The sequence below is a fragment of the Spea bombifrons genome, chromosome 6, assembly GCF_027358695.1.
Source record: "Spea bombifrons isolate aSpeBom1 chromosome 6, aSpeBom1.2.pri, whole genome shotgun sequence".
Lineage (NCBI taxonomy): Eukaryota > Metazoa > Chordata > Amphibia > Anura > Pelobatidae > Spea > Spea bombifrons.
The window spans coordinates 23824609-23850325 of record NC_071092.1 but is presented as its reverse complement, the minus strand read 5'-3'; the positions used below and the strand labels follow the sequence as shown (position 1 = coordinate 23850325).

General features: G+C 37.9%; 1 protein-coding gene across 1 annotated transcript in view; it reads right to left on the bottom strand.

Moving 5' to 3' along the window:
• The window catches only part of GRAP2 (GRB2 related adaptor protein 2), a 68639-nt gene that overhangs the window by 27465 nt on the left and 15457 nt on the right, over positions 1-25717 (bottom strand). The window contains exon 2 of the mRNA XM_053469300.1: positions 11022-11140. Within this exon, the coding sequence (XP_053325275.1) occupies positions 11022-11120 (99 nt within the window). The 5' untranslated portion in view covers positions 11121-11140. The remainder of the gene's footprint in view (positions 1-11021; positions 11141-25717) is intronic.

Genomic DNA, 25717 nt, shown 5'->3' with positions numbered 1-25717 from the left:
ACAGGTAATTTTTCTGAGCTGAAAAACGTTTTAGAAAAAAAAATGAAATGTTACTCCCAGATGAAAAACACAATACATATTAAATCGGAGCAAGTGAGCAAGCATGCTGAGATATGCTACCTGGCTACACCATATCACTCAGTAGATATAACACAGTAAATACTACACAGTAATCTGGATTAAACAGTAAATGTTTATTTTACCTTTTTGGTAAATGGGGGAAATGTATATAACATACAAGACATGTATACATACGTGTTTTACATGTATGTGTGTTGTAGTGCTAAAAATATATTGACTTTAATTTCGCATGATAGTATGCTCTTTTTTCCTTCCTGTAATTGTAGACTAGGTCATGAAGCATTTAAAGTTAGCCCGAGATTTGGTTGACGCTGACATAATTGGCTGACTGGGTTGTCCAATCCACCTTCGATTGACCAAAAAGGATGCTGCTGAAGTCTGCATTGACCTCTCTTTATAAAGGGTCTGCTTTCGGGGAGATTTATGATGTACACAGCTGGCCCATTGACAGCCGCAGTGCAGGGCTAACTCCCCTTGGGCATGTGTTTGTCAATGTGATTATGAACTGTTAATCACGCAGGAGAGCTTAGATGGTTTTGTGTTGTTGATCATGAGGACAGGCAGTTATCCACTGTTATCCTTTCGTAGTTTTTGTTTGTATTGTTCAATCTCCATTCTCTTCATTATCATGTTTTTGATGTTCCTGAATGTAGATGGTGTCACTATTTATACTGACTGTATATCAGATGATAAATTAACCCCTTAATGACAAAGCCCGTACATGTACGGGCTCAATATGCATTGTTTTCAATGGGTTTAGGGAGCGCCCATTGTCCTTAAGGGGTTAATATGAACATTATCAGATATCTCCATCATCTTAAATTAAATCCCAAGCAATCGCCAGTTATATATATTTATTATCTTTGAAAAGCTAATAATTCCAATATAAGACCAATTTCTCCCCAGGTTTCAGCACTGATTCAACCAGGACAACCCACTTGAGGCGATGCTCTCCATTACAAGGTATAGTTAAGGCAATATCATTCTTATATTTATCAGATCTGTGAGATCTTTCTTAAGCTCTTGTGTCTGTGAATGCTGAAACCATAAATGTTGGGTTTTGTTGTGATATACATTGAGTAAGGTTGGTCTCTTGGGGTTATCTTCATATCCAATGGATTCCAGTTAGGACTTTGACTAGGTTTAACTAGACCACTCTAAAACCTTCATTTTATTTATTTTGAGTCATTCAGAAGTGGTCTTGCTTGTGTGCTTCAGATCATTGTGCTGCTGCTTAGCACAACTGCACTTGAGCTTTAGGTCACAAACTGATGGCCAGAAATTCCCCTTCAGGATTTTCTGGTATGGAGCAGAATGCATGGTTCCATCAATTGTAGCAAGTCAGCCAGGTGCTGAAGCAGCAATGCAGCCCAAGACCATCACACTACCACCATTGTGTTTGACTGTTCTTATTGTGGAATGCTGTATTACTTTAATCCAGATGTAATGGGACCAAATGTTTTCCAAAATGTTCCACTTTTTGACTTGTCCGTTCACAGAATATTATCCCAAATGTATTGGGGGTCATGAAGATGTTTTTTTGGGCAAATCTGAGACAAGCCTTTGTGTTCTCTTTTGGTCAGCAGTGTTTTTTTGCCTTGTAACTCTCCCATGGATGCGAATTTTGCACAGCCCCTTTCTTATTGTGCAATTGTGAATACTGAATATTGAAGTAAATGAGCGGAAATACAACTCTCCTACAACGCTACCTTTAAAAAATAAACCACAAAGTGTTGAGCTAATGTCATGTTTCTGAAGGACAGTGACAAAGCACCCATCCCAAACCTTTTACTGATAAATAATGATGAATGTTTACTAAAAAAAAACCTACATTTTTAAATGTTTACTGTGTGAACTGTAAGACCAGGGTATTGGAGTTTTAATGGCAACAGGGGCAAATGCCAAAGTAACTGCTGTCCTGAGATGCAGGTGGTCCAAACTCCTGTGTTTCTTCCAGTTGACAGCAGGGTATAAGAAGGTTTACACAGTAAATATTGAATGTTAAGTACTCAATGCAGAAATCTATTCTTTATGATTATGTTTGATAAGCTTGATATTTTGTCACACAGCAGACTCATTAATAGGAAGTAAATTTGCCCTTTAGGAAATAAGCCTGCAGGCAAAACGTAACTATCTGCAGGGTATGCTGAGCAATGCCGCAATCAAGATAGAATAAATGTTTCCACTGCAAATTACATTTTTTGTTTGTTAAGACTACAGTATTTCTTAGCATAAACTTACAGTAAAGGAAACAAAGTTTAGAAATTAAGAAACAAAGTATGGCATATACAATGGGAAACGGTGTGCCACAATCATATGAAATTAAACCATCCATTTGCTTGTTACAGTTGTGTAGATTTACTGAAGTAGGGGCTAAACCAAGTCTCTGGTTTCTTAGAATGCAGATGAGTTCCTACTTCATGTTCAGGTTTCTTTTATATAGTTTTTAATACTAATGGGAATAAAAGAGATACATTTAAAGGAGAACTGTCACATCTGAGATAAGATAATAATTGTACCCAGTACCAAAAACTTTTTCATACACATAATGTTATCTATATTTAATGTTTTGTTTTTAAATTATGCAGACTTATATGTTCCAGCCCTGGCATAGTCAGGGCATTTAACACACATTGATCATTATTCAAAAGTGAAGATTGTATTAGGATCTTACTATGCAGGTTGTTGTAACATGCTACATGCATTCATGTCTGGGAACTGCTTCTCTGGGGGAGTGTGATATGAGTTGTTTTCTTATTTATGACTCTTTAGGTGCTTCAACAAAGTATTAGTTTAAGGGTGTGCACACTTATGCAACCAGGTTATTGTGGGTTTTTGTTTTTCTTTTTTCCCCCTTAAAGATTTCAGTTTGTTTTGCAATTGAATTGTTCACATTAAAGGTGGAAAAAGTTCTGACATGATTTATCTTTGTCTCATTCTTTAACATCACAAGAACCTGACATTTTAACAGGGGTGTGTAGACTTTTTATATCCACTGTATATAATGATGTGGATGATGTTAGAATAAAAGCCCCCAGAGGATATAACCTCCAATGCATTCAAGAAATAGCCTTTTTATGAATGGAAAAAATCACCAGCCATGGCAGCGTATGCACTGTGGTATTATTCAAACCTGTCAAGTTGATGTAGCAGAGGGGAAATGCTTTAGACCCCATACCTAGACAGCATGAAACCGCTAATTGCACAAATCTGGATTTCTCCACAGTGATCCAAGGACCCTCTCTATGGACACATTATGTACGTGTATGTACTTGTGACCAAAAACCATGTTTGGGTTTCTGTGGCTGTCAACTGTATATCTTTTAAATATGATCTTTTCGTGTAAATACTTCTTTCTCAAACATTTTCAACATGTATACATATCCACATATATTGGTATTTCATGCTAATATTTGTTTCTGTCTTTTTTATGGTGATAAAAATAGACAATAGTAGCCTACCTCCTTTTTAACTATATTAATAAAGGTATGGTTTTATAGATATATACCCCGCTAGTGAGGAGACTGAATAAGTTTACCCTCTCATTTTCTTTATTAATCCAGCCACACAGTGCAGAACATGAATAGATCATGTTATATGCACTCCTAATAAGTATTTATGCAAACAATATCAGGTGGCAGCAGTGATTGACCCTTAAAAATGGAGGAGTAACTGTCCAAATTAGCAAATGCTTGGAAGTGCCCCAATTTCCCCTCCCAGACAAATGTAAGGTGTTTGAGGCTAGCCCTGCGTACATATGTTCATACCTGGGAACATCCAGGCTCTGGCTGTCCTCCCTTTTTGGAATGCAGGTAGGCAGTTCTGCTAATGTCAGTTTCAGTAATGGCAATCCTACTGAAAGCTGCCCATTTTTGCATGTGTAGTTGGTGGGGAGTGGGGGGCTCCTGTGACCTGAAGTTTCCGTGTGGTTACCCAGGAGCTCCACCCGGAGTCTCAAGGGAAAACCCAGAGAGTTCCCATTTATGTATCTGTAACTAGCCCCACCCACATATGTCAATAGGCCTGCCCCTTACAAAGCCACTCACCCCAAAGAGGGAGGGCTGTGGGTAGCCGGAGCCTAGAAGTTCCCAGGTAATGAGAACTTCCACACAAAAAAATAATAGAAAGCTTGTTGTATAAAAAAAAACCTGACACACAAAAATATGAAAGTAATATTAATGGCAGTGGATTGTAAAGTGGCTGCTGAATGCATGGGAAAAAGGTTGGTTGGAGAATGTATAGTGTTTTACCACCAATGATTTGCCTTATACCCCCTCAGTGTTTTTTTATTGCCCTCACCCGACTGAACATGGGATGGGGAAGAGGAGAGGGGACACTCTTCCCCTCCCTTTGATTAATATGTGGTGCAGTGGTACTCATTTTCGTTTTTGTTTACCTTTTATTGTATGTGTTCGGGCGAAGGGGGGAATAGCAAGTCACTTCACATGCCCAGGGCGTGAAACTATGCAACTCGCAAACAACTTGAATGTAAAATGGTGGGCAACACAGGAATAACTGGCTAGGCTGAGGTCTAAAATGTGCCTTTTTACTACTATCCATGCTATTTTTCCTAAGACACTCTGAATTTCCACACACACGCATTTGGATAATCAGTTGTTCTGTTTCAGAGAATGTCCTCCTTGAATTTTTTCACTTTTGGGCCCCATAGGAAGAAAATGACGTGATTTGCGGCAGCTCAATGTAGGATGAAGCGGGCTTCCAAAGCTAAAATTCAGTGAAGATTTTCCCTTTCATTTCAGAGGCAGAACAATTGCTGAGAGCCATATGCACTAAAAATATAAAGCTGTATTTCTGTATAGCAGGGGTTGCAACAATAACACATGAAACCACCCGTTTCCTGCTGAGTTAATTCTATTTTGCTACAAACACATTGTACAAATGCCTAAAAGGTTCAAAGACCATTTATATCACCATAGTGTCCTACGATGTCTCAAATGAGCTTTGTATTTCATTAAGTAACAGTGCTACATTAGATAATTAGTTTTTCATTAGATAATTAGTTCTACATTAGGTTCATAATAATGTAATAGATGTTATGTGTTATATTATTCATAGGTGGCTTTCTATTGTATTACAGCTACGCTTTATTCTTTAGTTTTACTAAGAGAAATCCAGTGTGTTACTCATCAGAGGGCCATTAACTCCTAACTGCAATCAAAACACAAAATATACCGAGTTATAAAACAAACCAAAGCATATAAATCATGTCAAATGGCACAAAAGGGTTATAACTCAAAACTTATAAATGGCTTCATATTATTGCCCATAAAAAAGAATTTTGTTTACAGGTTTGTTGTAATTATACTGCAAACATAGAATTATATTTAATATCTGGAATATTAAGCATCTGGAATATTCCAGTATCCATACTGGGGATCCAGGAACACTAGAAATTTTGTGGTATTATCAAGACAACATATTCCACAGCAATTTGCAATGATAATTCTATATGGTGGGGTGACACATTTAAACAGGAGTTGTGGACTCTGAAGAGCCCCGACTTACTTAGGACTTCCAATGTATGGGGGAAGTAGGAATTGAGACGCAGTGGGTGAATAAAACTAAAACGTAGTAAAGACTATATTTTGGGATTAAAAAATGACTTGATAAATTGATATCATCAACTAAGGCAGCAGAGGTTGCCGCATAGACAGTATCATATAAATTATTCAAACCTTTTTGTTCTTGCAAGAGTACAGGATACATTTAAAAATGCCTGAACTAGTCATCATGGACAGTGGGCAAATGTCTGGTGCCCTCTGTCTTTCAATCACTGCTTGGGCGACTGATCCATTACTGTGCAACTGCATCAGTCTAGGAGGCTGTATCGCATGGCCATGTGCATCCGATAGGTGGCCGTGCATGATTTCTCAGTCACTGGCTTCAGAGTGCTGTGGCCTATTTTCATCCCTAGTCCATTACTGTGGTAGTTATATATATATATATATATATATATATATATATATATATATATATATATATATATATATATATATAATAGATATATTCTTGGTAAACAGTGAAACAAACTTTGTTTAGTGTACTAGTTGAATCCAAACCCCATTGCTAAAAGCAATATCCAGTGGCAGCTACAAACGGAACAAAATATTGGTGTGTTTTATAAATCCAAAAGCATTAGTTTCGCAGTTCTGGAACGAGCACAAAGAAACACCACAAAGAATATCTTTGTAAATTGGATGTATTTACTCTACGAAACAGGCACTTTAAGGGTGATCTCATTAAAATGTAAAATATATTCAAGGTAAAATATATAGTCGCCCTAATAAAGCTAATATTAAAGGTTATCATGTATGTTTTAGCGTACAAAAATGTTTGACATCCATACAATACAGACTCAACATGCTTTAAAGATGTGGACTGGAATGTCCCTTTAAGACATAGTAAAGCCAGCCCTGGTGTCTAGCGCATGGATAGGATTCCATCTTCAGAGCCATAGGTAGCGCCTTTTGCGCCTGAGGCAGGAACAGAAAATTGTGCCGCCCCACTGTTTTTACAAAGGTTATTTTGAGGAAAATAGATAAAAAATAAAGACATTAATAATATTAGAGCTGATTTATAAAGAAATGTAGCTTAGCATGAGCAACATATATGTGACAAATTACAATCATCACAAAGAAAAAAAAAATTTACACAAACATAAAATACTCTCAGTATTAATCTGCATTTATTAAGATTGTATACAATCTTTAAATTGAAGAATTGCATTGTTTTTCATGTTAATTCACCCCCAGAGATGTAACCATGTTTGAATACTTAGAGAAAAAAGAAAAAAAGTGAAATAATGTTGAGTAAATAAAGACTTTCACTCACATTATAAGTGAGCAATGAATGTTCACAGAGGGTTTTCTCTTTTATGAGAGGGTACATTATATCGGCACAAGTACTGAGACACCTGACTATTACACCAACAGGGACTATGATGGCATCACATTCTAAATACATAGACATTAATTTGCAACTGGCCATCTCATGTGTAGCTATAATAGCTTCCATTCTTCTTGGAAGGCTTTCCACATGATTGGAGTGTAGAAAAGGGCTTTCCCAAACTGTTCCCACAAAGTTGGAAGCATAGCATTGTCCAAAATGTCTTGGTATGTCTCCTTCAGCTCACAAATGCTCTACTGGTTGAATGGGCGAAAATTCCCACAGAAACTCAAACACACACAAAAAAAAGAAAGCTTACAAACACATATGGACTCCACTGGACATGTTCACAGAGACTACTATGATGTATTGAAGGAACCATATACACTGCACTTGCATACACATACACACTTGCCACTACACACACATATTCACTACCCTTATACATGATACATATAATGATACATTATACATACATAAACTGCCCCCACACATGCCTCCCCATAATCATACATATACACTTCCCTTGCACATGCCTACACAGACATATACACTATAAGACATATATATATATACTCCTTTTATACAAACACATACACTGCCCATACACACACATATACTCATACACTGCCCTTATACACACACATATACACACTGCTTTTATACACACCTGCCCTATACACATACATATACCTGCCCACGCACACAAACACTGCCCATGTACATGCCTCACGATATGTATATGCACACACATACTGGCTTACATGTAGGTTTAAAGCAGGCCTTTCCTTCTTTTCTCCCCATCAGATACCCCCTGCTCTCTCCCCATCAGATATCTCTTTCCAAACTATCCCCTTCCCCACTTTCTCCCCTAATGCTGAGCTCAGTGAGAGGGCGCACACTTACACATGCTACCTTAATGTTGTGCAGCTGCTGATCGTATTGCTGTGTACCCCCTCACAGCTACGCCCGAGGTAAGTGCCTCTCTCGCCTCACCCTTATTATGGCCCTCTCTATCTTTAAGCTGTATGTGGAAATGGCTAAGCTAATTGACAGTTTTTAAAAACACCTTCCTCTCTGCAACAGCAGATTAGAAGGAGATGTACATTCTGTGTATGAAAAACACATAAAGAATAATTCATTATAATTTGTGAAAGGTAATTTAGACCATCTATCATTATCAAATTTTTGTTGAATTTAAACAACGTCCATGAATTTAAAAGGTTTTGAGCTGCAAACATAGTGACAGCTGCACTTGAACCAGTAAATGCTTAGGTGCTGCATTCAATTAACCATTTCCCTTTAAAAGGTATAATATAGAAGATTTATAAGAAATAAAATGTTAAAAACCAAAAAAGAAAACTTGAACTCAAAGGCAATGAAATACATCATGTAATAAGCAGTGTAGCATATTCCAAAAGGACTATACAAAAAAACTTTTAAGATTCTTTTTATTTCCTTTTCTATGGAAATAACCTATCCATGTCTGCATATGTGTCACATAATAACACTTATAAACTTTAAAAATAAATTCTCCTTTATCTGAAACCAAAGTTATTCTTCCAAGGCCCCCAACATTTTGACAAAGCAGCATGTCCTTTTGCATCTGGAGAGTGCTCAAACCTTTCTAAATTGTCCTCGGGATAGATAACTTAAAAGCTACGGATTATTAAATAATATGACAAATCAAATTCAAGACTATACTGTATTCATAGAATGGTAGCCCATAGAAACCTATGTGCAGATTATTTCACATCTCTCCAGCTTTTTTAGTATGTTTTAGAGCATTCTCTATCAACTGAATTTTTGTTCAATGGTGGGTGCATCTTTTATCTTTGTGTTAGGTTTTTCATTTTTAATTATCCCCGATAATGAGGATTCAGGGGCAGTCTTCAACAGCACAGGATGACCACTTGAAAGGTAAGGGGAAAAGCTTTTCCCCTCTACGTGTTTCATCATATGAGTCACCTTCACTACTTAAACAGACACTACCACTACATGCCCAACCAAACCAATGGTCATGGGAAGGGTGACCTCAAGGGCTTTTCTTTTGCTGTTAATCTCCATCCCAGGATGTGAAGAAGTAGACTTCAAGTAACGTGTGATGCTTTGTAACAAAATCTGATTTAACAGGTAGTAATGAATCATACATATAGAGAACATGTTCAGTAAAACTGAAGAAAAAGATGTGGGGAATATTCCCTAAAAACAGGGGTCTAAGGTCACCTTACTGAAATGATAAAAGTCATACTGTAGGACTGTAGTTTGTCTTTTCTCAAATGTGGTTAATTCACATTCTATCATGTAAAAAACTATGTGTAAAAATATTCTAAAAAAAAAATCCATGAGAATTATGCAAGTACACATATATTTTCAGGAGTAATTTTTAAACAACTTTGCATTGGAAAAGTTCACCTGGATCTGACCTACACAGATGGTTTTAATTTCTCCTCGTAGTGGTTGAACTGTTTCTCAGTTTATTTTTAAAAATAGGCTTCTTACAAATGCATTAAGTTACAGTGAGCTGTGACAAGTTAGGGTCACTAGTTCTCCTTCAGTGTTTTGTGTACTGTCCACTTAAAAATACAACTCAGGTTTGAATGGGTAAAGCTAAACCAAATTTAATTTTGGCTTACGCTATCCCTTTCAAAACAAGTACCCTTTGGGTCTGAAGTACAATGGGAAAGCCTAAACCTATGATTTATCTGTGAATAGCCACAATAGCTTTGCAACCTGGTGCATTACAGGAGCACCCCAGCTCTCTCCTACGTATGTAGTGGTTACAATGTGATACAACTCAAGCTTTCTGCAAGATATGCACTGCCTATCTGTCTGATGCCCAGACTTAGTCATCTTACAGCTGCTGTGTTAGTCATAGACATAAAACGGAAGCCACATACTTGATTCAAAAACCACAGCCTCCCTGCCTCAACCGTCTGATTACTTGATAGAGCCATCAAAAAGAAAAAGTTAGACTACTTGCGTTAGACTCTTGGACGTACACATCACCATTATCCTTAACCTTTATCAACATCAAAACCTGTATACAATAACTGGACAAGCTATGTACCTGCAAATTATAGGTTTCTCTAATAATTACACTCACCATGCCATGGCTATCCAAGTATTATAGAGTCTTGCAGATTGCAGAGTGTCTTGCAAAGCACTTAACTCAAACCTAACCTACAATACATTCATTAGAGCCATACAAACCAGACTGGAGAAATCTATGTCCGATTTAAGAGCCGGAGGAAAGAAACAACTTACAAGATATTACCAAGTTATTAGTCACATTCGCTTTTACTTTGGCAACCTGTTCTTCCAGGTTCCACAAACTCCACAAGAAAAACATGACCCTTAATGTTTGCTCAAGTTTCCTCTATTTGCTTCTGACCCAGGAAATTTGGTTCAGAAATATATGAGATTCATCTCATTGGAATTTAAAGCTGGCCACAAAATTGTAAATCTATTGAGTATGTATTGCTGAATGCCGGAGATTCATAAGCAGTACAATTTTTTAACATTAGGCTTTCAATCAGGCACAATGAAATAAAGACTTTAGAATTGCCTATAAAACCAAATGTTATTGGTTTCTTACATTCATATAGGTCACACTTAATATTGGTGCCTCCACCATTATTAACCACATTCGTGGGGATATGATTAACCTTTACAACTGTGTTTAAGGTCAATACAAAGATCTTTTTAAAAAATCTCTTTATAAGTCGTACTGTCCAGACAACACATATGCATCCCTTAATATTGAAAGAAGGGAGCTTTTGTTTTAAACATAAAGAAGGTTTCCTATATGTTACTGTGATTAAATTGTGGAATTGACTGCCATCTAAAGATATTTTGGCAAATTCTACTTATATATTCAAAAAATGGTTAGATGTTTTTCTAGGTATGAAATGCATTAAGGGTTATCACAAGGAGAATGTTTTCCCTTTGAGTTGACATTACTATCCCAGTGGGGTATATTTACCTTCTTCTGGATCAATTAATTAACCATATAACTATATATCCTTACTCACCTTCAGCACATCCCCCTTTTTAAAGCTCAGCTCATCCTCTCCTGAGGCAACAAAATCATACATCGCTATGGCCTCCATCTTCCTCTCTGCCAGGCACATAAGATGGATATAAACAGTCTCTGAAAAAACAAAGCTTGATTCAGTTTAATTTGTTAAATGTAATTTAGACTGTCTATCATTACTGAAAACTGTCTGAAACTAAACTCCAGTTCTGAGTTGAATCGTAGTTATGAGGTTTTGAGACAAATCTCTAGAAAACAAAATTATGTTGAATATAGGAAACTCTTTTTTTAAATGAATACAATGAAAAAGAAGAAGTATGTACATATGAGTATATGATATGCCAATACAAATTACTGTCAAATAATATTGTTATATTAATAATATCAGGTTAGGTTGCTTGGCATTTGTTTTCATTGGTTTCAAACTATTTGGTGGTTTTGGGTAACACAGGGTTTTCATGCTATACTCCTACTTCAAGGGGTACAAGCTGTTTGGGGACTTTTTATTGGCATTTTGTTGAATAATTGTTTTGTTTTTATTTTTTCACCTTTAAAATGCCTCCCAGGAGCTATTTTAATACATGGATACATTTTCTATGTTGCTGACAAAAGGGATGTGGGTAAGGCTGGAAACTATTTCAACCCAGGCTTCTTGTATCACCCCTGTCCTACCATATATAGGATGAGTTAGAAAGAATTTTTATTTTAGTAGTAGTATTTTATTGATACTTTGGGATTGATTATTATTGATTTGGGATTAGGGGAGGGGGTAAACCCAAAAGTCACCTCGGAACCCCCTGGCAATGTGACGTGAAACTTACTAATTGCTGGCTTTTTTCCTTACTCCTGTAGTTGACTATATGTTGTGTGTATTTGTGAGTGGAAATCTGAGTTGGCTTTAGGGACATAATACCATTGTCAGCTGGTCTACTAGGGATTTAACGGCCTGAAGTTCAACATGTTTCTAGTCTTGAACACCCTTAGCTTCCTTACCAAAGGTACCTGCAGTGGATCACAGAACCAAGAAATACGACCATATTATTGTTCTATTCACCTGCTTCCTAGCAAGTTCTCTTCAGAGATTCAAAACTTGTCCCTTGTCAAGGCCATTGAAAAATATATCATGTAAGCTTGGCTAAAAGTTTAATTAGACACTCATTTTTACTTATTTGTGTAACCTTGTAGTACATATACCCATCACAAGGTTTCTTATACTCTCCTGAAGGAAACTACACCCACTCCCAGTGCCTAGTCAACTATGGACTTGTCTGTTTATGGCCTTTATTGCAGGTGATTCTAGTGACAGGTTTTCAAAACAAGCCCATATTGTGTTGCCTGCTAAATTGCTAGTAAGTTAACATGAACTCTACAATTTACCTGCTGACATTACTGGAAAATAATTTTTACATGTTACCACATTTTAAAAAAGGTTATTATCACAGTATTAGTAACCTGGGCTCTATTGACTTGCATAGTTGAACAGACCCTCTCGGGAACTTGTTTCTTCTTTAGTGGGCACCGCCGTCTTGCAAGAGGTGCCCTCTAAAGAGGTGCTTGTGGTCCCGCTCCGAAGCGAGCACAGTGAATCCTAGGGTCTTTTTTGTTGCTGAATGCCTCAATATTGAGCCATTACAGCAACACTGGTTGGAAGAAGAAAGCTATCCTAGCCCAGATAACCCCATGATGTGCCAGGCACATCAATTGCCATCAAGAGGTTATTAGATAACACAGCCAGGTGGCATGTTGCCTCTGCATTGTGGCTAGTTGTAGCATATAACTGCACAGCATGCAAGTTGAAGTGAAGCCAGGCATATGAATCATAGGTATAAGTAGGTAAGAGTGAGTGGCATACCTGGGAACTTCTTCCCTTGTGGAACCCGCCAGGACTGCCCACTGACGTCGGAGGCATTTAAAGGGAAAATGAGTGAGGAGTGGAGCGTCAAGACTCAGAGGATTCGGGTATTGACCCGGAGAAGTGGTGAGTGTGTTTGTTTTTTTTTGATTCTTGGAGAGGAAAAGGCATGTGCCAAGGGCATAAAGGCATATTGCAGGACTAATAATGACCTATGCTAACAGTTTAACAGTTGAAGAACAGCTGTAGTGCTGCAGCTAGCCAGTATTAGTGTAAAAGCATAAATACCATGCTATTATATACAGCAACTATTTCTCGATGGGCTATCCTGGTGCATCCTTTTAGCTGCAATGGGTTAAATAAATGCATCGCAAAGCATATAGTATCCGGTCGTTGGTTACAAGCAGCTGTGTCACTGAATCTGTGTCACTGGAGAATTTCCTTTAGCTTTTTATTCTGTACTCAATTTGCTCCAAAAATGTTTTAAAAACCTTGTCTTCTTTCATTATGGGATAAATATCTTTGTATGAGCCTGGAGGCCTAGCAGTAATCTAGCCCAATGCCTGGTGCCTGATTAAGAAACCATTACTAGCTTCTTTTATTCTCTCTTTTCCCCCTTTCTCGCATGACTTATCCAGAAATGTATTTGTGCTCATTTGTGTATCTGTGCTCATGAGGACAGTCGGATCTTTCCCCTGGCTTTGATTAAGAGGCTGAGAAGAGAATGGTTAATGAGCCCGCTGTAACGAGTGCTGATCAGCTTGCTCTGAAAACCTGATGCGTGCATGCTCTACTGAATCCTCAACGTCGGAGACAGCTGAAAATGAAAGATTAAAAGAGGCGGGTTTATACAAAACAGAACTAAGCCTTTGCTCCTCTCTCTGAATTGTCCTGCTAAAAGGCCCTGATATCAGATCACTTGTGATTCTAGAACGATGATGAGAGGCCTTTATATTTAAACACTCAGCTCCAAATATCTCTGTGTATTTTTCCCCCAATACTGGGGTGCTTATTAGACTGGGAAGGAAAACTACATTATAGTGTATCACTGTTTTTAAGACAATGTCCTACAAATCTGAAACAACTACTTTGCCACTAGCCTGCTGTAGAGTTAAACCATCAATGTCTATGTCTCCTCTAGCAAGGGTAATAACTTGATGGCATATTTACACCTACTTTACAAGACATTTTTTTAGAATAAATGTCATAAAGCATTACATCTCTGTGTGCAACAGATCAAATAGACATTAGAAGTTCTAACAGATGTTAGACGAGTGAAACTCTCCATTCACTGGAACTGAAACCCAACAATTTGCCAGTCAGCAAATATCCTCATGGTGTGGTTGGCAACAAAGATGCAAAGCCAAACATAGATGACAGTGAAAGGCTGGGTTAGCTCCAGAGGATAAGCAAAGAGAGCAAGATGGATGACAACTAGAAGTATCAATCAGAACAATGTTTGGCTCATGCATCTGCCATCATAAAGTATCAGAATAATGCAAAAAAGTAAGTCATGTCAAACGACAACGTTGCAGAGGCCATTGAATTTAAACAGCAAAATCATGTTGTTAATATGTACTGTATATGACTATATGAATGTACAATGTTTATACAACGAGAGGGACACGTTTCTACTCATTTCACCTAGTGATCAAAAGCCTCCATTTGACATGTTTAGGCAACATACTGTATATGTCTAAAGACATATGAGAAATTAAGATCCCCCCCAATATATAAATACCCCTCTTGAATGGATGCATGTATTAAAGTCCCAACAGACTCCTAGAAAAAGAAAAAAAACCCATATATAGTGTAGTATGTCTTATGTAATGTATAGATGTAGCTAGTAACAAGACAGACCCTTACAGCAAAGGGGGCATCAGCATGCAGCGTACAATACTTTGAATACCTATAAAGTACTTTTTACACAGCCCGCTTATTTTTTTGCTGTATTGAGAAAAGCAGTTAAACGTGCCAGTAAATATTGACATAGGCAAGGAATGCATCATCCCTTATAAATTGTCTTTAGAGAGGACATGCTGGAAGCATATCCTCAGTGTTCCCTGAAGCCCAATAAGGCACCTGTTCAGCTTGGCATATACAGCCAGCTGCGTAATGAATATTAATTACGTGGCTCAGGTGGCCAGCCTGTCCCTTTCACTCTGTGAGTCACCATGAACAAGTTGCTGTTCTGACAGTCTGAGATAAACCTGGACAAGCACAAGTGCGTGAGCCAAAAACAATCATGCAACCACGGCAAGATTTCTGAAAGGCGATAGACGGCAACATGTTATAGTAGTAAAATGTCTACATGAAACATTAACTCTTACTTACTGAAATAGGGAAAGCAGATCACATGTTCACCTTACAGGAAAACTTGTAAACATGTTCTATTAATTCAACTGACAATTGTTTCTGCACATATAGTAAAATCCCAGCGTACAGAAGTGGCTAAATGACCATGCATTAACGGGACACTCCAGCCATCATATGCCCTTTACAGCATATAACTAAGAGGTCAGCCAGTCAGCTCCAGTGAAGATCAAAGGGGTCTAATGATACGCCCTTAAACATGCACATTAAGGCTCCCATTGAAATTTTCGTACTACAGAGAAGGCAGGCAGCTTGTCCCTAAGTTAAGTATCTTGATTTTTTAAACTTTAATATGTACTCTTAGCCAGTGGCGTCAGCAGAGGGGGCCATTGCCCCCCTACAGCATGCTGTGCCCCACCGTGTGCCTCTCTGTGCTTTTTTTTGTTGTTCAGCCGCTTCAAGGAAGCACTGATTGACACGGAGGAGAGAGAGGGGCGCTAAGGGGTAGCTCAGGAATAGGTTTTCAGCCACCGCTCGACGCCCCTCACTCTCCTCCGCGAGGCCTCTGTCTTCAGTGTCTTGGTCGCAGTGCTGGCATTTCATGCTGAGTGCCTGAATATGAAGTCATATACCGGTGCTCAGCAGTGAAGCAGTGCGCACCGCGGCAGAGCAGCGGGACAGAGGCCTCAAGGTAAGTGAACTTCAAAGGAGGAGGGTAGATAATGAGAAGTGGGGAGTGGGGGTAGATAGTGAGAAGGGGCGAGAGGGGGTAGATAGTGAGAAGGGGCGAGAGGGGTTAGATAGTGAGAAGGGGGAGAGGTGTTAGGTAATGAGAAGGGGGAGAGGTGGTAAATAGTGAGAAAAGGGGGTGAGGAGGTAGATAGTGAGAAAAGGGGGAGAGGAGGTAGATGGTGAGAAAGGAGGGAATCAATGTGTGTATGAATTGTGTGAATGAGTGAGAGTATGAATTAATGTGTGGATGAATTGTGTGAATGAGTGAGAGTATGAATTAATGTGTGGATAAACTGTTTTTGTGTTATTCTGTTGGTCCATATCGGCAATGCTATGTTTACATGCATAATTTATGTATACCTGCAAATATAGGGTTTGTATGTCTTATTCAGTTGATCAATACCTGCAGTGCTGTTTCCATGTGTTTATTTGATCTATATCCTCAGTGCTGAGTTTACATGTGATTTCCAATTGATCTATACCTGCAATGCTGGGTTTGTATATTCTGTTGTATATTCTGTTTCCATACCTTATTCATGTATACCTGCAAATAAAGAGTTTTTATGTCTTATTCAGTTGATCTATACATGCAAGTGCTGTTTACATGTGTTGGGAGGGAGGGTGAATGCTGAAGGTTCGGTGGAAGTAGATTCCAGAGATATGAGGCAGCCCGAGTGAAATCTTGCAGACAGGAAAAGGAAGAGGTCATAAGTGAGGAGGAGAGCCTTAGCCCATGGGAAGAACGTAAGGATCGTGTAGGAGAGTATTTGCTTATGAGGGCAGAAATGTATGGAGGAGCAGTGTTATGGAGGGCCTTATATGTTAGTACCAGGATTTTAAATTAAATTTTAAAGGTAATTGGGAGCCAGTGGAGGGTTTCACAGAGTGAGGAAGCAGAAGAGGAGCGGCGTGCAAGGAAGATAAGCCTAGCAGCAGCATTTAGGACAGACTGTAGAGGAGAGAGACAGTGGAATGCCAACCAGAAGAGTGTTACATTAGTCAAGAATAGAAATGATAAGTAAATGAACCAGAGTTTTTGTGGATTCTTGGGTGAGGAATGGGCGGATGCGAGAGGATCTGGCGAGGGACTGAATGTGAGGGATGACCCCATGGCATCGGGCCTGGTTAGTAGGAGAGATAGTCGTGTTGTTAATGGTGATAGAGAATTCAGGTAGTGGAGTGAAGATGGAAGGAGGGAATATAACGAGTTGTTTTAGAAAGATTAAGTTTCAGGTAGCATTGTGACATCCATGAAGAAATAGCAGACAAGCAATTGGTAATACGGGACATGAGAGATGGAGAGAGTTTAGGAGAATACAGGTAGATTTGGGTATCATCTGCATATAGATGATACTGAGTCCAAATGAGTTGATTAGTTTGCCAAGATATGAATTATAAAGAGAGAACAACAGAGGGCCAAGGACTGAACCTTAGGGGACACCAACCAAAAGTGGAAGGGGTGATGATGTCTTGCCAGAGAAGCTGACAGAGAAGGAACGGTTAGACAGATATGATCCATAATTTGCACAAACACTGCCCTCTAACATGGGTCAGCTCGCCGGGATGTGGCCTACTGGGGAGCTGTGTGTCAAATCCAACAGGGTGTCGAGGGACCTTATGGCTGCAGAGGTAAGTCCTAACACTACAATGCTTATACATTTTCTAAGATGTTAGAGAACCTCTGTCCTAGGCAACTGCTCAGTCTGCAAATCCATCCTTGCTTTGACACATTACATAGGAAAACCTGCAATCTGAATAAATCATTTTTTTCTGACCCACAGAAAGATAGACGTCAAATAGATTGCATCATGAAATTGTCCAAGGAAAGTTTTTTTTAAATTATTTTTAGGTAAGTACTCGTGAAATCTTCAGTCTGTTGTAACTGTGATGTTCATGTGCTATTTTATACAAACTCTGTTTATAATAAAGCATTACTGACCTTTTCAGTTACCACATCACTGATTGCAAGTTATTATTGTGCTCAAATTCTAAAACAGAAGCTCATATCTCCTAAAATTTTAAATGGCCAAAGAGAATCACTTTTGTATTAGGGGTATGACTAGGGGCCAGGACTTTACCCATACTTTTAAATTTGCAACATATTGATGGAACTGAACCGTTTAGAAAAATAATAATGTATTCAATTTATGCACTTTAAGAACGGGACGGGGGGGCCCCATGAATGAAGTCCAGGATGACGTACCCTGTTATGCCAGGTTAAAGGGATGACAAAGCAAAATTTGGGTCAGGTAAAGGTTTAATACATTTTGTGGCACGTGCAAGGCCGAATGGGAGGGGGTAATTGTGCCTCACTGAAGGGTATATATAAAGCGGGCATATTGTATAGGGGCAATTAATTTTAAAATAATATTTTCCAGCCCACCCCTCCCCTCCCCTCCCCTCCCCTATGTTTTGGCATCAGCCGGGTGCTCAGGTTTGAGGCTGGTACGGTACAGGAGTTAACCATCTATAGGTATGGTTACTTGTGGTGCACAGAGGTGCAGGACACTCCAGGGGCATCTGCCCCTGAAATTGTATGGTCATGTGGCTAGGGGACGCTGGCAGTTCCAGCAGGGATACAGGTGGAATACGCCCATACCAGCTGGTAACTTACTTGGTTATAATTGTTATTGTTTTTTCGTTTTGACGGTAAACTGTTTATATACTGTGTCAAAATGTGTTTGGCTAATAAATGGTTAAGCTTATAAATTATGTTAAAACATTAATAAAGGTTGAGTGTCGTGGTGCTGCAGTAATATGTGGTCAGCACCGCGGACAAATAAAATCCACAGCTGACGTTTAATAAAAGTTTTAAATAAAGAAGTGTCTCTTGTGTTATTTAAAAGAGGGGGGAGCGGAATCTGGACGCTACTTAATTCATGAAAGCACTATTTGGTTCACTTTTTTTCTGTAAAAAAAATGTAAATTTTTTTTTTAAATTGAGCAGGTGTTATAAATCCAACTTTAAATAGTTTGAACAGGCAGATTTTCAGAACCCAACATTATGGCAATAAATGATAATGAAGCAGGGCCACTGGGGAGCAGGCTTTGGTTGTCTTGTGGATTCTTCCCTGCGCACCTAGAGTTCCTTGGTTCATATATTTTCCATGCCCATGACAGAATAACTGTTTTCACACTGTAGCTATGGCATGCTGCTGTAGGTTTTCTGTGACAGATACACAGCTCACAAATATACTGTTATAAGCTTAAAACGTTTGTGCAAGACCTCCTTAGACACTTCCCCTCAGATCAATTTTGAGAAACCTGATTCAGCCACTGTGTACTCCATGCATATGCACAAACGCACAATGCTGTACTGTCCTCAGTACTTTACCCAAATGTACTATCATGAAACAAATATGTGTTATTGGAACTTTACCAAACTTAGTATTCGTGCCAATATGACATATTCCGCATTAATTAAATGATAGCTGCACATCACCAACTGTTGCTTAGTTGCTTTTTTATTTATGTGTTACAGCTGGAATCCTACTTTGAATAGAGAAAACCACAGTTATGTTATGGTTATATTTAAGCCCTGACAAGTAAAGGTGCCATGAGTATCATTACAAATTTATTGCATAGCCTTACAGTTTGAAATAGTGTTATGTATAGTTCAGTATCACATGCCTGCTCAAAACTGTCTCTCTACAAAGATATTGAGTATAAAGTATTTAGGGCTTCAGTTACAAAATATAAATACATTACATAGACATTCTGGCAGTACTAAGTAGTGCTGGTTTTTCAGCAGCATTGCACCAGCAGAATGGGCACCAGAATAGATCCTACCATGCTAGTTTTGGACTTGATAAATTAAGTGTGGCCAGTCCTAGAGTACTTGCTTTGCAGTCTACTTAAGGCTTGGTTTCCATTTGGTTTTTTTTTGCTAAAAACGCCTATAAAAACGCCAATAGCGCCACCTGGCGTTTTTTTGTGAAAAACGGCTGCAGCCAGATGTTAGCTGTAATTCAATAGGAAATCGCAAAATGCAATTTCCACTTGGCGTTTTTCTGTCTGGCGTTTTTTCAGTCCTCTTTGGCGTTTTTCTGCTTTTTTGGGCTCTGTGGCAGTTTTTCAAAACTGCAGCATGTTGACACTCTGGCGTTTTTTGCAAGAAATCTTGGCTTTTTTTCTCCAATAGAAGTCTATGGGAGAGAAAAAACGCCATGAAAAAGCCATGTGGGTTTATTGCCTTGGCGTTTTTTATGGCGTTTTTTCCACAGTTACAATGCAGAGGATGGACCCAGTATCTGTGTGTCCTACGAGAAATAGGCTGAAAACAAACAGTTTCACACAAAACAAAGTCCTGGACTGGTTCATATTGAATTTTACACCATTTGGAACAAACATGCCATTACAAACAAACATACGCGACCGGATCCTGCGTGCCAAAAGCAACAGCAAACAATTTGCACCATCATTTGGGGCCAATCTTCCCAGAGGACCAGACATTCGAAATAAAGCATGCCTTACAAACCACAGAAAAGAGACAAAAGGGTCTACCAAGTAAATGACATCAGGAGAGGGCAGATACTTGCCATTTATCCTAATCCCTTTTAGCTGGGTGAAACTTCTAACTTGTAAAGGCTGGAAAAACTGCCTGAGGTCAAAAAAAGCAATTTCCACAGAAAGGCTAAAACGCCAGAAAAAACTGCAGAAAAAACGCCAAAACGCAGGTAAATGCAGTGGCAGTTTTCTTGGCAGTTTTCCTGGCGTTTTTCATCAAGAAAAAAACGCCGGACAAAAACCCAAGTGGAAACCTAGCCTAAGGATGTGTTTTAGGCAGTAGCTAAGGTTTTTCTTGTGGTAACTCGCCTTTTCTAGACCCAGGCTTCTCAAGTTCTCATAAAGAATAGGCTGAACAGCATCATTATATTTTCCCACTAGCACCATGAAGGAGTTTACTACACATAGGCACAACACAGCACCCATGCAACAGAAGCATGTAAAAGCCTGTTGAGGTTGAGCAACTTTCCAGATAATGGTCTACAACTTTAAAAAAAACCCACACTGCATTAGAAGAAATAAAGCTAAGCAATCAATTTTCATTTGTTAAAAAAATGTTTGGAAATTATGCAGCTTTTATCATTAACGTACACTTTTAAATGGTTATGAGAGATGAACACTATAACATGACAGACACCATAATGTTATGCTCCATTAACCTGGATTAATCTTATTGCCATTTTTACCATGTTTGCTCAATCATGATTCCCCTTTTGCATATACACAAATTATACATTGTTTAAAGACTTTTTAATCCATATCATTCCCCATATAATTAAATAATGATATATTAAAAAAAAAGGAGAATGATAATTCTTTATTTTTTTTAATTTTACTTATGATTTCTTCTGCAGATTACATACAATTGCTACCCCCCACCCCCATTTATGTTTATCCCCAAAGTACAGTCATTTTGCAAATGGATAGTTTTGTTCATGTTTTGTAATGGGGAAAAGTACCAGTACTTTTTATTACGGTAAAAAAATCTTTGTGGTAAGTGCATGCTTATTTTATATTTCTAGTGGGTGAGGTACAAGATGTTTGAACACTAGACAATACCTCTTATGATGTCATAGTGACAGAATTAGGGTATATATAATTATTTAAATGTTTTTAAGGTTATTGTTATTTGTCTTTTTTTTAAAAAAGAGAGAAATGTTGTACTCCATTCCATGTGATCAATCAGCATAAAGCTAAGAGATGAGGCTCTGGGATGTTAATAGATCAGCTGTGTATCTCCCAGGAAACATCCACCAGTGCAAAACACCTGGGACTACCTTACTAATACTCCTTTGGGCTATTTGGGTCAATTTACTGAAGGCCTAAGTGTAGGTCCTAAGAGTTTCAAGGAATTGAGGTAGCATGGACTTTCAAAAGACCCACTGAGCAATGTATTTTATGTTCACAGAACCAGAATTCCGAAAACAATATATAGAGACAGACTCACACTGAGTGTACAGCATGCTAAAGTATTCACACTATAATGGCTGAAACAATCCACATATGTGTCAACAACCCAAACGAATCTGTGTTGGTCAACTGCGTTCTATTTTGGATCACAGCTTGGATGTAAGCATGTGTGGCAGTCTTCTGAATTAACAGCAGAGGGTATCGTCTGCACAAATGGAACACATCGACAAAGCTTGTAACAAGTAAAGCAATGTTATTTTGCTGTAACACGGCCGATGTAATGAGTTAACTGAGTTACAGGCCACGCATTCTAGCAAGGGTCAGTACCAAGGGATAGTTAGAATTTCTCGGCTGAAAATGAAATTCACTTATGGAGGGTTTATAATGTACTGAAGAAAAATTATATAGTGCAGACTACAGGCCTCTTTGTCAAATCCTATGTTTTACATTTTTTATTACTGTGCACATAATAACTCCATGTAATGGCATTTACAAATTAAAATATACACAGGAAATCCATCTTAGTTATCAAGGGAAACTTCCTGTTTTGCGACTATAATAGCTTGTAGGGTAAAGAGAAAGGTAGAGACATCATTACAAAAAGGAAAAGAATTGTTTTAGTTTTACCATTGAATTATTATTATGTATTGTTTTATATAGCGCCATCAAATTCCATAGCGCTGTACAATGGGAATTCAGCTTCTGAGATAAAATGTTTAAGTTTTACCATTTTTTTTTCTAAAAAAATCTCCAACCCCATTTGCTTCCTCATGAATTTCCTCACTGCCTAAAGCAAATATTACTACTGTTTGAAAAACGCAAGTTACACAAACTATAAATTGTTTAACAAATTAATATGCTAAATCTCAGTCAATCATTTTAAAAGTAAAGCCAAGAAGAAAAAAAAAGTTAATAAATGTAATAAAATTCAAAACTAAAGGATATAAACTAAGATGTAATGATATTTTAAAAGTTCACTGTGAACAGGCTAAGATTTAAATTTCTCCAATTGCTCGTATATGTGTATGGAATAAAATGTCTCTAATTGTATTGCCTTGCTTCTATATATATCACTATATTTTAGAAAATTTGTAGCATCATCTTAGATGATGACAGATCTTAGTATGCGGCTAAGCTTGTCCTGTCTCACTCACATGAATAAGCCTGGATCCCTGTCATCTTGGGTCATTCCTGCTGTAATTAGACCATGGTGTTCACTGGAATCTCACAATAGGGGCAATATCACATTAAATAAGGCAGTGTTGTGCCAAAGCCACCACACTTCACAAATCCTAAAATCCTGACAGTTGTGATGTGTACTGTGCAAGAGTTAGAGGTCTGACTTTAAACCATTACACAAACCTGCATGTATGTTGACAGATAGTATGGAGCACCGACAGTTCTCTGTGCGTCAGCGTAGTGTCAAAGAGTGCTAAATAGACTACAAGAAAGATGCACTCATAGAGCAGTACATGTTTCACAAGTTTGAAATAAGAACATTTGCACAATTATGACTCGCATATGGTATGCTGAATGTGACTATTCCTTTGGCGATCACTTTGAAAATGAGATGTAACCTCTAACCACCTCTTTACTCCATAATCACCAATATTCCATTGTTCGGTGACATCTGTTCACAGGAACCGCTTTGGTTTCACTCTGGTCCTGCAATGCTGCTGAGAATAATTGAGGTCACGCAGACCATCCAAGCTGTGTGAGCTGGCCAAAATGCGACAGCCCCTGGGAAGGGTGGGAGCAGCTTGTAAAGAGTGGTTTAATTGATTTTACAAAGCATCTCGCTGCCTGGCATGTCTCCAGAATGATCAGCTGGCTCTTAGACACCTGTGCAATGCAGATTGCATGCTTTAACCCTTTACAGGAGAGACATATATTACAGAAGAGACAATTACAGATGCATTTTCTATACCCTTCATAGCATGACTGTTTGCAGAAGTGTAAAAATGGCATTGGTGCTTTTATTTAACATCAGCAAAAAGAGTTTTTCTTTTTTTACACAAAGGTGAAAGAATTCCGCAATCTGTGTTATATAAATATCCTTTCTATCATCTCCACAGAGAAATACTAATACTCTGCATGGCTCATACATACAGTATATTGTAATAAAATTACAAGCTAAACAAAACAGCTCCTTTTCCTGATGTTTATTTCTTAGTTTTACTTTAAATATAGGATTCTGATGTCCCAGTTCCCATTTATATTATATCCACATACTAGATCCTGGTAGCTACAATAACTCCATGCAAATACATAGACAAAAACACATAATACAGCACTGGTCTGGATATAAGCCTTTCCTTATGTCAGAACGTACCTTAACAAAAGTTACGGTTGAGGCCAATATTGTACATATTGTATACAATATGTCACACATACAGTCTTGGACAGATCTCAGGACCCAGGTGGCCACTTTTGTAATTATTTATATTCTTCACAGATACTATTTGCACCTATTATTAAAACATAATAAAATAAAAAGAAGTATTTCTATGTAAATCTGTTTGAAGATAGAAGAGTTGTCTATCAGGAAATAGATAAAAAAAAATAGGGTTAACTGAAACGCCCTTGGAGGTTTGTGGGATTTTTATGTAGCTCTCAATCTATACACACAGTGCAGATAAATTTGCTTTCCTCTTTATGAAAAAAGTTTGGGGTCACTTTGAAATGTTTTTTAAAGAAACTCAACTGGTGTGCCTTAAAAGTGGGTCAGAAATATATATATATATATACACACACACACACACACTTTCTAAATATGTTAACATCTATTCTTTAAAATGTTAATCAGCTTTAAGACCACTCAGCTATCATATGCATTATAGCGCATATGCTTGCTGGAGTTTCCCTTTATTAAAAATTGTAGCTGAAATAGTGATCTTTAAAACAGCAGTTTAATGAATCGGTTCTAATTTTCAAATATATCTATATCTATCTATCTATCTATATATATATATATATATATATATATATATATATATAGGAAATTTAGTAGTATTACCTGGTGCTGGCAAAAGTACACCACGGAGGTACCTGTACAACAGACAAGCAGAGTCATGGAATAAAACCAGCATATAAGAACCATTCGGACGATCAAGTTTGACAATTTCTTTCTGCTGTGCAAACCTCAAACATTATTTTTTTTCTTTCTTGGAATACATGTGCACATGGCTGTAATGTTACTCTTCATCACAACCTGCTGATAGGATTTGTTGTTTACGTCTAATGTATATTGATTTTTAAAAGTGGCCTTTATATCTATATTCTAGCAAAATGTCAGTACTGTATAAAAAAGCAAAATGTTTGTTATTTTATGTAAGTATATTTGTATACGTAGATGGTGCAGCATTACGCCACATTTTGTGAAGTTGTCCATTAAACGCGTCCAGGCTTCTAGTAAAGCAGTGTCTAGTGAACACATTACTTCACAGGATGCTATGTTCTTCCATACAGTAATACAACAACCAAGTGTATTTTATTGGTGCTGCAGCTAATTGCAACACTGCATCCTCATCCTGTCTTGGGAGCTGTGGGTTGGGGGTAAGCCTGTAAAACTGTAAATTAATGACTCATATCCTGTGCTACAGAACTGTCTTATAACTCTTAAATCTGCATGCATCTATACCATTTGATGTTTAAATAGCACCGTCAAACTTCACCAATACCTCACTAGTAATTGTATTGGTGGCACATTAAGCTAGCTGAATTAAATCTGTAAAAAAAAGGCTCACAATATATCCATAAGGGCTTGTGATTCCATGGTATAAGTATTTGCCTTGTTAGAGTTTAGTTATTGTGGTTATGAATTAGCATAATATATGAATAAACAGTGAACACGTCCACTGTTAAGCATATCTTCCATTTGA